The sequence below is a fragment of the Oncorhynchus masou genome, chromosome 29, assembly GCF_036934945.1.
Source record: "Oncorhynchus masou masou isolate Uvic2021 chromosome 29, UVic_Omas_1.1, whole genome shotgun sequence".
In the NCBI taxonomy this organism is placed as follows: domain Eukaryota; kingdom Metazoa; phylum Chordata; class Actinopteri; order Salmoniformes; family Salmonidae; genus Oncorhynchus; species Oncorhynchus masou.
The window spans coordinates 85676031-85692118 of NC_088240.1; the positions used below are offsets into that span (position 1 = coordinate 85676031).

Below are 16088 nucleotides of genomic sequence, written 5' to 3' on the forward strand. Positions count from 1 at the left end.
GCCCTCAGTAACAGTCATGTTGTGGGGGGTTGTTACCCTCAGTAACAGTCATGTTGTTGCCCTCAGTAACAGTCATGTTGTGTGGTGTTGTTGCCCTCAGTAACAGTCATGTTGTGTGGTGTTGTTGCCCTCAGTAACAGTCATGTTGTGTGTTGTTGTTGCCCTCTAACAGTCATGTTGTGTGGTGTTGTTGCCCTCAGTAACAGTCATGTTGTGGGGGGTTGTTGCCCTCAGTAACAGTCATGTTGTGGGGTGTTGTTGCCCTCAGTAACAGTCATGTTGTGTGGTGTTGTTGCCCTCAGTAACAGTCATGTTGTGTGGTGTTGTTGCCCTCAGTAACAGTCATGTTGTTGCCCTCGGTAACAGTCATGTTGTGGGGGGTTGTTGCCCTCAGTAACAGTCATGTTGTGGGGGGTTGTTGCCCTCAGTAACAGTCATGTTGTGTGGTGTTGTTGCCCTCAGGTACAGTCATGTTGTTGCCCTCGGTAACAGTCATGTTGTGGGGGGTTGTTGCCCTCAGTAACAGTCATGTTGTGTGGTGTTGTTGCCCTCAGTAACAGTCATGTTGTGTGGTGTTGTTGCCCTCAGTAACAGTCATGTTGTGTGGTGTTGTTGCCCTCAGGTACAGTCATGTTGTTGCCCTCGGTAACAGTCATGTTGTGGGGGGTTGTTGCCCTCAGTAACAGTCATGTTGTGGGGGGTTGTTGCCCTCAGTAACAGTCATGTTGTGTGGTGTTGTTGCCCTCAGTAACAGTCATGTTGTGGGGGGTTGTTGCCCTCAGTAACAGTCATGTTGTGTGGTGTTGTTGCCCTCAGTAACAGTCATGTTGTGGGGGGTTGTTGCCCTCGGTAACAGTCATGTTGTGGGGGGTTGTTGCCCTCGGTAACAGTCATGTTGTGGGGGGTTGTTGCCCTCAGTAACAGTCATGTTGTGGGGGGTTGTTGCCCTCAGTAACAGTCATGTTGTGTGGTGTTGTTGCCCTCAGTAACAGTCATGTTGTGTGGTGTTGTTGCCCTCAGGTACAGTCATGTTGTTGCCCTTGGTAACAGTCATGTTGTGGGGGGTTGTTGCCCTCAGTAACAGTCATGTTGTGGGGGGTTGTTGCCCTCAGTAACAGTCATGTTGTGGGGGGTTGTTGCCCTCAGTAACAGTCATGTTGTGTGGTGTTGTTGCCCTCAGTAACAGTCATGTTGTGGGGGGTTGTTGCCCTCTAACAGTCATGTTGTTGCCCTTGGTAACAGTCATGTTGTGGGGGGTTGTTGCCCTCGGGTACAGTCATGTTGTTGCCCTCGGTAACAGTCCGGGGGCAGGATTGTTCACTCTGCTGTTTCCCCAGATGCCTGAGGCAGTCGTTATCCTCTACTGCCACAGGGTCCAGGTCATTTCTAGTAGAATGACCTCAATAACAACCCAACACACACTGACTGAACCGCGCTTGTCGTGGGGTTCTGTGTTCGTATGTTCTGTGTTGGGTATTGAATGGTTAAGATATATGTTCTGTATGCTTTGAAAGGCATGGGGGTGTATGTCTATCGTGTTGATCATGAGCATTGAGCTCTAAATGCAGGTGAAGGAAGGTGTATCTACAATGCATGAAGCTAAATGACAGGACAGGGCAGGACAGGGCAGGACAGGGCAGGACAGGGCAGGACAGGACAGGGCAGTCTGTTTTACATGTAGTCAAAAACATTTGGGGGGGGGGGGTGCTGTTTGCTCAAGTATGAAGCTTTAATGAAGTGATTTGTTTCATCCTGACTGAGCCCTGAGAGTAGAGATGATTCTGCTAGACAGCGTCAGAACAGACCAGTACTGTAGCTGGAGGGAGGAGAGAGCAGTTCATTCACGACCACACTGACAACTGGACATTCCCAAAACAATGAATTGCAGTATTCATTTAGTTATGTTTCAGCAACAAAAAAAACACGGCATTAGCCATTTGCAAAATGTATTTTAAAACTGCAACATTTTCTCTCAGCTGCATGGCATAATGTGTTCAATTGCAGGAAATTAGCTTTAAAACTGAAGAAAAAAAATGAAGGCTGCTGTTGTCAGTTGTGTGTTCAGTAGAGCAGTGATAGAGAGGGAGGTGGAGGGAGGGAGGGAGGGAGGGAGGGAGGGAGGGAGGGAGGGAGGGAGGGAGGGAGGGAGGGAGGGAGGGAGGGAGAGGGAGGGAGAGGGAGGGATATATATATATAGAGACAGAATAATAGCAGACATGATGCAGATGGAGCCTTTCTTTTAATCAGAGAGTCAGAGCTCACAAAGCGCTAGCAAGGACATGGACAATTCAACGGCTTTATGGCCACTGTCTGACTATATGGCTCCGTTAAATCCACATTTATTCAGGGTGGAAGTTGTCTACTGTACCACTGGGTCTCTCTGCCATGCTATAGCCTATATAATGAGTCTCTGTTGTCATGCCAGTGATGATCCTTCCCTCTCACTGACTAGACAACCTGGACTCAGAGCATTTTGTATTATTCTGTACGTAAAGCCGAGACACTCCATTTAATATGATGTTTCATTTCGTATGGTATTTATTATTTGTGGATGTCCATCACCCATTTCATATGATACACTACAGTACATGACCAAAATAATGTTGACACCTGATGTCGAATTACCTCATTCCAAAATCATGGGCATCCGAATCCACTAATTTGAAGGGGTGTCCACATACCTTTGGCCATGTACAGTGCCTTGCGAAAGTATTCGGCCCCCTTGAACTTTGCGACCTTTTGCCACATTTCAGGCTTCAAACATAAAGATATAAAACTGTATTTTTTTGTGAAGAATCAACAACAAGTGTGACACAATCGTGAAGTGAAATGACATTTATTGGATATTTCAAACCTTTTTAACAAATCAAAAACTGAAAAATTGGGCGTGCAAAATTATTCAGCCCCCTTAAGTTAATACGCCACCTTTTGCTGCGATTACAGCTGTAAGTCGCTTGGGGTATGTCTCTATCAGTTTTGCACATCGAGAGACTGAATTTTTTTCCCATTCCTCCTTGCAAAACAGCTCGAGCTCAGTGAGGTTGGATGGAGAGCATTTGTGAACAGCAGTTTTCAGTTCTTTCCACAGATTCTCGATTGGATTCAGGTCTGGACTTTGACTTGGCCATTCTAACACCTGGATATGTTTATTTTTGAACCATTCCATTGTAGATTTTGCTTTATGTTTTGGATCATTGCCTTGTTGGAAGACAAATCTCCGTCCCAGTCTCAGGTCTTTTGCAGACTCCATCAGGTTTTCTTCCAGAATGGTCCTGTATTTGGCTCCATCCATCTTCCCATCAATTTTAACCATCTTCCCTGTCCCTGCTGAAGAAAAGCAGGCCCAAACCATGATGCTGCCACCACCATGTTTGACAGTGGGTATGGTGTGTTCAGGGTGATGAGCTGTTTTGCTTTTACGCCAAACATAACGTCCTGCATTGTTGCCAAAAAGTTCAATTTTGGTTTCATCTGACCAGAGCACCTTCTTCCACATGTTTGGTGTGTCTCCCAGGTGGCTTGTGGCAAACTTTAAACTACACTTTTTATGGATATCTTTAAGAAATGGCTTTCTTCTTGCCACTCTTCCATAAAGGCCAGATTTGTGCAATATACGACTGATTGTTGTCCTATGGACAGAGTCTCCCACCTCAGCTGTAGATCTCTGCAGTTCATCCAGAGTGATCATGGGCCTCTTGGCTGCATCTCTGATCAGTCTTCTCCTTGTATGAGCTGAAAGTTTAGAGGGACGGCCAGGTCTTGGTAGATTTGCAGTGATCTGATACTCCTCCCAATTTTGCACGCCCAATTTTTCAGTTTTTGATTTGTTAAAAAAGTTTGAAATATCCAATAAATGTCGTTCCACTTCATGATTGTTGTTGATTCTTCACAAAAAAATACAGTTTTATATCTTTATGTTTGAAGCCTGAATTGTGGCAAAAGGTCGCAAAGTTCAAGGGGGCCGAATACTTTCGCAAGGCACTGTAGTGTATGTTACGAATTACAATTCGTATTATATGTTACGAACGTGCAAAGTGTACAATATGTTATCGAATTTGCAAAACGTAGGATGTGTTACGAATTCTAGATAGGTGGCTAACTTTAGCTAGCTGGCTAACATTAGCTCGGCTAGGGATTAGGGTTAAAGTTAGGTTTTTATTTTTATTTTATTTATTTATTTTACCTTTATTTAACTAGGCAAGTCAGTTAAGAACAAATTCTTATTTTCAATGACGGCCTAGGAACAGTGGGTTAACTGCCTGTTCAGGGACAGAACGACAGATTTGTACCTTGTCAGCTCAGGGGTTTGAACTTGCAACCTTCCGGTTACTAGTCCAACACTCTAACCACTAGGCTACCCTGTTAAAGGGTTAAGGTTAGGGGAAGGGTTAACTAACATGCTAAGTAGTTGCAAAGTAGGGAAAAAGTAGTAAGTAGTTGAAAAGTTGCTAAAATGCTAAATTTATTCGTGATGAGATTCGAACTCGCAACCTTTGGGTTACTAGATGTTCGCGTTATACACCCACCCATCTACCCCGACCAAACCACCCTACTTTCATTTTTGCCTTAAGTAATCATCTGTCTTATGTAACCATACCAAACAACATATCATACTAATTTGAGTGTCACGGATTTACCTTTACTATGTTACGTCTAGTCTATGAGACCAGGCTGGACCTGCTGTAGTTCAGTACTATGGTGTCTACTGCCTACCCCAACCCCAACCCTACTGTGGTGAGCCAGGCAGCTGGATAGATGTTTTTTTTCTCCAGTAAAAACACAAGAAAGTAAAAAATTAAGTCCCATCCCATCTTTAACACGGTATTAAAACTATATCCACACAGTCTAGAACCGAAAGGCTTACCAAACGGCTAGCCACTCAATTGAATGATTTGTCCCAACCAGCCCCCACCACAGATCCAGAGCTGTGTGTCAAGCTTCACAGTGTAGGAGTGCTAATCTAGGATCAGGTCCCCCCCTGTCCTTATTTGTCAGAGCAGATCACTGCTCCTGTACATAGGCCATTTGTAAATAGCCCATCCAACTACCTCATCCCCATACTGTTATTCATTTATCTTGCTCCTTTGAACCCCAGTATCTCTACTTGCACATTCACCTTCTGCACATCTTTCACTCTAGTATTTAAATGCTATATTGTAATTATTTCGCCACCTTCGGCTATTTATTACCTTACTTCCCTTATCTTACCTCATTTGCACACACTGTATATAGACGTTTTCTATTGTGTTATTGACTGTATGTTTGTTTATTCTATGTGTAACTCTGTGTTGTTGTTTGTGTCGCACTGCTTTGGTCTCAGTTGTAAATGAGAACTTGTTCTCAACTATCCTACCTGGTTAGATAAAGGTGTTCTCAACTATCCTACCTGGTTAAATAAAGGTGTTCTCAACTATCCTACCTGGTTAGATAAAGGTGAAATAAATCAAAAAGGAAGTTATCTAAAAGGCTAAACTGATCCTAAATCAGCACTATGAGACACTAGATACATACAGCTCCTCAGCACTCTGACACTAGATACATACTGTACAGCCCCTGATCCTAAATCAGCACTCCTTCGCTTTGTAGATGCTGTTTGATATGTCTGATTCCTTAGCAAGCTCCTGACAGGGTCATTTTAATAGGTTTCCAGAAGACACAGAGCCCTCCTCCTCCTCCTCCTCCTCCTCCTCCTCCTCCTCCTCCTCCTCCTCTCCTCAGACACAACGTGCCAGCTGGAAGTCCTATGTCCCATCTGATATTAGACAGCATGGAACAGGCACGGAGGAATGGAGCTCTCAACTGTTCACTGACGGATCGCCCAAACAAAATCAGTCACTGAAGGAGTCAATTTAATAATAAACCCCAAACACGCCTGTTTACTGTCGGTTGTTGCTATGACAGCAGGTTACCCAGGGAGACTGTTTGGCTTTACAGCCTTTTGTTTAGCAGATTTATCACCACAGCAATGGTTGTTTGTATTTGTGTTACTATGCACAACGACGTCTGAACGGAGAAGCAGAATGGTGTGTAGTCAGTTTAAACAGCCGTACGCATGGACCCTTGGAGGGGTGGATGTGATTGGTTGAGCTATAATAACACCTGACATCATGTTGATGACTACTAGGCTGCGTACCAATTGGACCCTGGTTGAAAGTAATGCATCATTTAGGGAATAGGGTCCTATTTGAGGGTGCCATTCGGGACACAGACCCTAGTAGAAAGCAGAACACGGAACACCAGAAAATCTAAAAACTCTGTAGCCGAGAAGTTCACTTTCACACATAAACACATCGTCTGTCTCTGTCCAGGCAGTGCCTAATGCTTCTCCCTGTGTCTGTCTCTGTCCAGGCAGTGCCTAATGCTTCTCCCTGTGTCTGTCTCTGTCCAGGCAGTGCCTAATGCTTCTCCCTGTGTCTGTCTGTAGAGCACACCATCACACAGCTGTGCACGCAGCAGGGCCATCAGACAGCTGACATGTTGATGCTATCACACAGCAGGGCCATCAGACAGCTGACATGTCTGATGCTCTGTCCAGGCAGGGCCATCAGATAGCTGACATGTTGATGCTCTCTGCACAGGCAGGCCTTCAGATAGCTTCATGTTGATGCTGTCTGTCACAGGCAGGGCCATCAGATAGCTGACATGTTGATGCTATCTGTCCAGGCAGGGCCATCAGATAGCTGACATGTTGATGCTCTCTGTCCAGCAGGGCCATCAGATAGCTGACATGTTGATGCTGTCTGTACAGCAGGGCCATCAGATAGCTGACATGTTGATGCTATCGCACAGCAGGGCCATCAGATAGCTGACATGTTGATGCTATCACACAGCAGGGCCATCAGATAGCTGACATGTTGATGCTATCACACAGCAGGGCCATCAGATAGCTGACATGTTGATGCTATCACACAGCAGGGCCATCAGATAGCTGACATGTTGATGCTATCACACAGCAGGGCCATCAGATAGCTGACATGTTGATGCTATCACACAGCAGGGCCATCAGATAGCTGACATGTTGATGCTATCACACAGCAGGGCCATCAGATAGCTGACATGTTGATGCTATCACACAGCAGGGCCATCAGATAGCTGACATGTTGATGCTATCACACAGCAGGGCCATCAGATAGCTGACATGTTGATGCTATCACACAGCAGGGCCATCAGATAGCTGACATGTTGATGCTATCACACAGCAGGGCCATCAGATAGCTGACATGTTGATGCTATCACACAGCAGGGCCATCAGATAGCTGACATGTTGATGCTATCACACAGCAGGGCCATCAGATAGCTGACATGTTGATGCTATCGCACAGCAGGGCCATCAGATAGCTGACATGTTGATGCTATCGCACAGCAGGGCCATCAGATAGCTGACATGTTGATGCTATCGCACAGCAGGGCCATCAGATAGCTGACATGTTGATGCTATCGCACAGCAGGGCCATCAGATAGCTGACATGTTGATGCTATCACACAGCAGGGCCATCAGATAGCTGACATGTTGATGCTATCACACAGCAGGGCCATCAGATAGATGACATGTTGATGCTATCACACAGCAGGGCCATCAGATAGCTGACATGTTGATGCTATCACACAGCAGGGCCATCAGATAGCTGACATGTTGATGCTATCACACAGCAGGGCCATCAGATAGCTGACATGTTGATGCTATCACACAGCAGGGCCATCAGATAGCTGACATGTTGATGCTATCACACAGCAGGGCCATCAGATAGCTGACATGTTGATGCTATCACACAGCAGGGCCATCAGATAGCTGACATGTTGATGCTATCACACAGCAGGGCCATCAGATAGCTGACATGTTGATGCTATCACACAGCAGGGCCATCAGATAGCTGACATGTTGATGCTATCACACAGCAGGGCCATCAGATAGCTGACATGTTGATGCTATCACACAGCAGGGCCATCAGATAGCTGACATGTTGATGCTATCACATGGCTTTGTATACAGTGTGGTCGATTCTCCTTTGACGCTCTCAAACTGTGATGAGGGGCATTAAAATGACAAGCCAAATCATGTCTCGAATGGCACCCTATTGCTTTTTATAGTGCACTACCTTTGACCAGGGTACTCAATAGGAAAAAGGGTGTGATTTGGGACACTCATCCCCATGTTTATGATGTAACATGGAGACAGAAGTCAACGACAACAGCAGCAGAATTCCCTCACTGAGTTCCACAGACTCTTCACTCTGTGACATCGGTAGTTTTGACATTTCTAAGTGGCTGGTTGGTTGTCTCTACATTGCAGGAAGAAATCCTGTCGCACCATCACGTTTGACGAGTTCAAGGCAGCGGTGGGAGAGCTGGCCAGCAAGAGATTCAAGGAGAAGACGGGAGAGGAGGCGGAGGGGGAGGTCTTCAGGATGATTGAGGGGAAGAAACCGGTCATTAAAGGAGTCACGGTAAGGTCCCGAAGCAGCAGGAAATGACATCCAAGAGTACTGACCTACAACAGATATGAATGAACACACGTATACAGACCCAGTGCATTCGGAAAGTATTCAGACCCCTGGACTTTTTCCACATTTCGTTACCTTACACTTCTTCTAAAATGGATTAAAATAAAATAAAATCCTCAATCTACACACAATACCCCATAATGACAAAGCAAAACACAGGTTTTTAGAAATGTTTGCAAATGTGTGTGTATATATTTGCTATGCTATGAGACTTAAAATTGAGCTCCAGTGCATCCTGTTTCCATTGATGATCCTTGAGATGTTTCCAGAACTTGATTGGAGTCCATCTGTGGTAAATTCAATTGTTTGGACATGATTTGGAAAAGGCACACACCTGTGTATATAAGGTCCCACAGTTGACAGTACATGTCAGAGCAAAATTCAAGCCATGAGGTCTTAGGAATTGGCAATAGAGCTTCCGAGACAGGATTGTGTAGAGGCATAGATCTGGAGAAGGGTACCAACAAAAATTATGCAGCATTGAAGGTCCCCAAGAATACAGTGGCCCCCATCATTCTTAAATGGAAGAAGTTTGGAACCATCAAGACTCTTCCTAGAGCGAGCCGGCCGGCCAAACTGAGCAATCTGGGAAGAAGGGCCTTGGTCAGGGAGGTGACCAAGAACCAGATGGTCACTCTGACAGAGCTCCAGAGTTCCTTTGTGGGGATGGGAGAACCTTCCAGAAGGACAACCATCTCTGCAGCACTCCACCAATCTGGCTTTTTTGGTAGAATGGCCAGACAGAAGCCACTCCTCAGTAAAAGGCACGACATCCTGCTTGTAGTTTGCCAAAAGGCACCTAAAGGACTCTGGCCATGAGAAACAAGATTCTCTGGTCTGATGAAACCAACATTGAACTCTTTGTCCTGAATGCCAAGCGTCGCATCAGGAGGAAACCTGGCACCATCCCTACAGTGAAGCATGGTGGTGGCAGCATCATGCTGTGGGGATGTTTTTCAGCAGGAGAATAGTCAGGATGGAGGGAAAGATGAACAGAGCAAAGTACACAGAGATCCTTGATGAAAACTGCTCCAGAGCGCTCAGGACCTCAGACTGGGGCAAATGTTCATCTTCCAACAGGAACACCTCTGGAGAGACCTGAAAATAGCTGTGCAGCGACACTCCCCATCCAACATGACAGAGTTTGAGAGGATCTGCAGAGAACAATGAGAGAAACTCCCCAAATACAGGTGTGCCAAGCTTGTAACCTCATACCCAAGAAGACTCAAAGCTGTAATCGCTGCCAAAGGTGCTTCAACAAAGTACTGAGTAAAGGGTCTGAATACTTATGTAAATGTGATATTTCCAAAATCTGTTTTTGCTTTGTCATTATGGGGCATTGTGTGTAGGTTGATGAGGGGAAAAAACTATTTAATCCATTTTGTAATAAGGCTGTAACGTAACAAAATGTGGAAAAAGTCAAGGGGTCTGAATACATTCTGAATGCACTGTATGCTACAGACCAATGTAAGTAAACCTTGTCCAAGCCAGAACGGACCATAGGGATCCAGTAGCGTGAGGCAACTTGATGTACCAGTACACCCCTTGGACAGGATGCTAGTGACCACTATGATGTGTATACAGAAACAACTGCTGGGTATGACTCAGGGCTGCGTCTTAAATGGCACCCTAATCCCTTTATAGTGCACTACTTTTGACCAGGACCCATAGGGTAGTGCACTACTTTTGACCAGGGCCCATAGGGTAGTGCACTACTTTTGATCAGGGCCCATAGGGTAGTGCACTACTTTTGACCAGGGCCCATAGGGTAGTGCACTACTTTTGACCAGGGCCCATAGGGTAGTGCACTACTTTTGACCAGGGCCCATAGGGTAGTGCACTACTTTTGACCAGGGCCCATAGGGTAGTGCACTACTTTTGACCAGGACCCATAGGGTAGTGCACTACTTTTGACCAGGACCCATAGGGTAGTGCACTACTTTTGACCAGGGCCCATAGGGTAGTGCACTACTTTTGACCAGGGCCCATAGGGTGCTATTTGGGATGGATTCTCAGAACAAACTGAAATCGTCATCATGCATGTCCTTTTTTAATGTAACTTTCTTTCTGTCCACAGAGAGCGGTGGCTTCTCCGACCGTGTCTCGTCTGACGGACACGACCAAGTTCACTGGGTCACACAAGGAGCGCTTTGACGAGAGTGGCCGTGGGAAGGGGAAGGCAGGTCGCGTGGACATGGTGGACACATCCGGGTACGTCGCAGGATACAAACACCTCGGGTCATATGAGAAGAAAGTCACCAAGCCCACCGGGTCCCCTGGAGGAGGGCCCCCTGGAGCCGGGCACTCTGGATCCGGGCCCCCTGGAGCCGGGCCCCCTGGAGCCGGGCCCCCTAGAGCCGGGCCCCCTGGAGCCAAACCAGTGTGAAGAAAGTAGAAAAGAAAGAAAGAAACAGAAACATAAGACCAACTACTAGGATAATAATTTTCTAAAGAAAGAACTCCATGAAAGCACAACAAAAAGATAGGATTTCATATTTTCTCACCCATCTTGTTTTCTTTTTGCGAGTGGGATGTTTTGAGTTCCTCTCTTTTTTGTTATGTGTGAGAACTGGAAAACTGTTTACATCAATTTTTACAGCTGGTACATTCCTGACAGATCGCAAGTTACTGCCAAATGTTAAAATGAACCCACCAACCAACAAGGGAAACAACTGTTTTGCTCTGCATTTTTTGAAACCTCTTTATGATGATAGGGCCTTCACATAGGTATTATAAGCACTATGAATAACACCATGCCAAGAAAAACAAATAAGAGGGAAGAAAGGGTTCGCCAAATGATTTAACAAGATTGCACTTTGCTTTAGATTAGGCCATAGCTTCTTTTCCCATTTTTAGTTGAAGAAATACATCCTTCATTTCATACTTTTTAGTTAATTGAATGTCTATTGGCATAAACTGGTGAAGTAGATATACTGGTAGGTTGTTTATATTGATCAAACCATCTTCAATATCAACTTTCTGCCTTTCCTCTGGTCAATGAAGTCTGCTGTTACGAGTCTTCGTCTACTGGCTGTCTGTTCTCCTTTATACTTCATCATAGTTTACACATATTGATGACAACATAGTTTGCCTTCAATTGTTCTTAAAATAACTAAACCTTTAAACAGGAAATGTAGAAGTTCTGTGTCTTCCTGTCTTTAGCTACGTTTATCATATGAATGATAACATTTTATTCTTGTTCATTCTACTGTCAGATATCAGGTGTGTTACCTATGAGTCTTAACTTCCCTTTCTTGTGAATCTTGCTTTTATAAACGTTCTGTGAAGTTATATCGATACTGTACCTGTATGTGTTTACAACACAAGGAGAAGAATAATGCTAGAATTATTTCATATCCTAAGGCCACGTCTGGTCTGGTTCATTCTGAAACCCTCATCAATTATTTACACCCAACATATTAAATAAGATAATAGGTAAATGACCCTGAAATTATTATCTAATCATTCATCTAAATCGCACACACCAATTTGATAAGGCTCCACAGTTTGTTCGCACACTGTCGGTTGTAAGAGCTGGACCTCTGAAACTAAGAGGTGAGCTGGGTCGTTCAGGTTTGTATTTTTCAATATTTAACTGATATGATATTGCCGTCAGATTTCTATAGTTGTAATATATTGGTGGTAAGAGTGTGTATATATCTAAATGTGTGGCCGCATGGCTTCATTTAAGACACTGACCTGCGTTTTGTTTTTCTTGTCTTGCTGTATCTTATGCATGAAGTAATGGAATGCTACTACTTTACCATTAACAATATGAAACAGACAACATATTTCAGAGGTCTCATTTCAACTGCTGTGTCAGTGACTCGGTTATAGTGACTTGCTCTGCTCCTACGTTCTGGCAGAGTAGTCAGACCAATAGAATTAAAACTAAAACAACTTCACTTTGACAGGAGGACCAAGTTGTGGTTAAATTATGAGTGTACAGAGACCATAGAGATCCTATAAATGACTATGTATAGACTAAGAATGTCCAAGGGGACATTTATGGCCAAGGAGTTGGGTGACATTATCAGGTGATATCATTGACCGTACATGCAGAAAAAATCTATAGCTTGGTGGAACCAACCTGATCGCTGCGTTCACTATGAAAGAGAATGATGAACCAGCCTGATCGCTATGTTCACTATGAAAGAGAATGATGAACCAGCCTGATCGCTATGTTCACTATGAAAGAGAATGATGAACCAGCCTGATCGCTGCGTTCACTATGAAAGAGAATGATGAACCAGCCTGATCGCTGCGTTCACTATGAAAGAGAATGATGAACCAGCCTGATCACTGCGTTCACTATGAAAGAGAATGATGAACCAGCCTGATCGTTGCGTTCATTATGAAAGAGAATGATGAACCAGCCTGATCGCTGCGTTCACTATGAAAGAGAACTATGAAAGAGAATGATGAACCAGCCTGATCGCTATGTTCACTATGAAAGAGAATGATGAACCAGCCTGATCGCTATGTTCACTATGAAAGAGAATGATGAACCAGCCTGATCATTGCGTTCACTATGAAAGAGAATGATGAACCAGCCTGATCATTGCGTTCACAATGAAAGAGAATGATGAACCAGCCTGATCACTGCGTTCACTATGAAAGAGAATGATGAACCAGCCTGATCACTGCGTTCACTATGAAAGAGAATGATGAACCAGCCTGATCACTGCGTTCACTATGAAAGAGAATGATGAACCAGCCTGATCGTTGCGTTCACTATGAAAGAGAATGATGAACCAGCCTGATCACTGCGTTCACTATGAAAGAGAATGATGAACCAGCCTGATCGCTGCGTTCACTATGAAATAGAATGATGAACCAGCCTGATCGTTGCGTTCACAATGAAAGAGAATGATGAACCAGCCTGATCATTGCGTTCACTATGAAATAGAACCATGAAAGAGAAATGATGAACCAGCAATCAGTCTGGTTCCACCAGGCTACAAAATCAAATGTCAGCCATTTGAATTGTATCAAATGGATGCATATCAAACGAGAAGGTTTTACATTCTAAATGAAAAAGACTACTATGCCATAGATACTACAGTTAAGTACATATGACTAGTGACTTCATCAGTATTGTTTGTGACCCTTGAACTCTTGTCTTTGAAGAAGTTTTAGAGAAACCTTTTTAGTGTAAACACTTATCCTGACACTTTCTACAGCACACATTCAACAGAATACAAAAGGCAGGGTAATATAGTACTGTAATATTTGATGGACATACTGTATGAGGTGAAGGGGATGAACAAAGTAGACTTTTGTAGGACATATATTTTTCCAGCATAATGACATACTGTTGCTTTCATACTGGCCACCCTACCTTAGCCTCTGCTGACCAATAAGAATCATTCGTTGATTGAGATCAACACCTGTTAACTAGTTGAATCGTAATCACTTTAGTATGATTTGTCTTGTGTGCTTAATGCCAAATACTGTGCACCTTTTCGTGTGGAGAAGCAAATCCTTCTTATTTTTTCAAAAAATAACTTGTTAATGTACGATGATTGTGACCTGGTGCATGCTTTGTGTTTTGGTTCTTGTTCTCGAGACCTGTGTGTTCATGATTTGTAGCATTGTTGAAAATAAAAACTCCCCATCCTGAAGAATCATTGGTGTGTTTCTAATTTCCTCTACGAATCTGATTACTTATTGAGAGGATCAGTTGTCTCCTCTACTGATCTGATTACTTATTGAGAGGATCAGTTGTCTCCTCTACTGATCTGATTACTTACTGAGAGGATCAGTTGTCTCCTCTACTGATCTGATGACTTATTGAGAGGATCAGTTGTCTCCTCTACTGATCTGATTACTTATTGAGAGGATCAGTTGTCTCCTCTACTGATCTGATTACTTATTGAGAGGATCAGTTGTCTCCTCTACTGATCTGATTACTTATTGAGAGGATCAGTTGTCTCCTCTACTGATCTAATTACTTATTGAGAGGATCAGTTATCTCCTCTACTGATCTGATTACTTATTGAGAGGATCAGCTGTCTCCTCTACTGATCTGATTACTTATTGAGAGGATCAGTTATCTCCTCTACTGATCTGATTACTTATTGAGAGGATCAGTTGTCTCCTCCACTGATCTGATTACTTATTGAGAGGATCAGTTGTCTCCTCTACTGATCTGATTACTTATTGAGAGGATCAGCTGTCTCCTCTACTGATCTGATTACTTATTGAGAGGATCAGTTGTCTACTGATCTGATTACTTATTGAGAGGATCAGTTGTCTCCTCTACTGATCTGATTACTTATTGAGAGGATCAGTTGTCTCCTCCACTGATCTGATTACTTATTGAGAGGATCAGTTGTCTCCTCTACTGATCTGATTACTTATTGAGAGGATCAGCTGTCTCCTCTACTGATCTGATTACTTATTGAGAGGATCAGTTGTCTACTGATCTGATTACTTATTGAGAGGATCAGTTGTCTCCTCTACTGATCTGATTACTTACTGAGAGGTTCAGTTGTATGTTATTACATCCCGTCTGGACGGAATCCTTCTACAGAATTGTATAGGGAATTTTTATTTTACCTTTATTTAACTAGGCAAGTCAGTTAAGAACAAATTCTTATTTTCAATGACGGCCTAGGAACAGCAGGTTAACTACCTGTTCAGGGGCAGAATGACAGATTTGTACCTTGTCAGCTCGGGGGTTTGAACTCGCAACCTTATGGTTACTAGTCCAACGCTCTAAACACTAGGCTACCCTGCCACAGGGTGCCTGTTCTCTCCTCATTAATATGTTAAAATAATATATAATCCCCACAATATGTTCTACCAAGACAGGCTTTACTTGCTAAAACTGACCTCAGGCAGCATTGTGTTTATTGAAGAAGCCATTTCCACACTTCAGTTTCCATAAACAGAGGCAGAAACAGTGTGAACACAATGAATACTTTATCATTTAAACATGTCTAGGGTCATAAATACGGAGGTTCAATGTGCAGTGTAAAGGTGTGGATACAGTCAGTAAGGAACAGTGTAAAGGTGTGGATACAGTCAGCAAGGATCAGTGTAAAGGTGTGGATACAGTCAGCAAGGAACAGTGTAAAGGTGTGGATACAGTCAGCAAGGAACAGTGTAAAGGTGTGGATACAGTCAGCAAGGAACAGTGTAAAGGTGTGGATACAGTCAGCAAGGAACAGTGTAAAGGTGTGGATACAGTCAGCAAGGAACAGTGTAAAGGTGTGGATACAGTCAGTAAGGAACAGTGTAAAGGTGTGGATACAGTCAGCAAGGAACAGTGTAAAGGTGTGGATACAGTCAGTAATGATCAGTGTAAAGGTGTGGATACAGTCAGTAAGGAACAGTGTAAAGGTGTGGATACAGTCAGTAAGGAACAGTGTAAAGGTGTGGATACAGTCAGCAAGGAACAGTGTAAAGGTGTGGATACAGTCAGCAAGGAACAGTGTAAAGGTTTTGGATACAGTCAGTAAGGAACAGTGTAAAGGTGTGGATACAGTCAGCAAGGAACAGTGTAAAGGTGTGGATACAGTCAGCAAGGATCAGTGTAAAGGTGTGGATACAGCCAGTAAGGAACAGTGTAAAGGTGTGGAT

At 43.8% G+C, this 16088-nt stretch overlaps 1 protein-coding gene across 4 annotated transcripts in view; it reads left to right on the top strand.

The window, feature by feature from the left end:
- LOC135520878 (tubulin polymerization-promoting protein-like) overlaps positions 1-14131 on the top strand; it is a 33481-nt gene extending 19350 nt beyond the window's left edge. For all 4 annotated transcript variants that reach the window (XM_064946695.1, XM_064946693.1, XM_064946692.1 and 1 more), the window contains exons 4-5: positions 8291-8444; positions 10579-14131. In XM_064946695.1, coding sequence (XP_064802767.1) covers positions 8291-8444; positions 10579-10887 — 463 coding nt within the window. In that variant the 3' untranslated portion in view covers positions 10888-14131. The remainder of the gene's footprint in view (positions 1-8290; positions 8445-10578) is intronic.
- The last annotated feature ends 1957 nt before the right edge of the window (positions 14132-16088 follow it).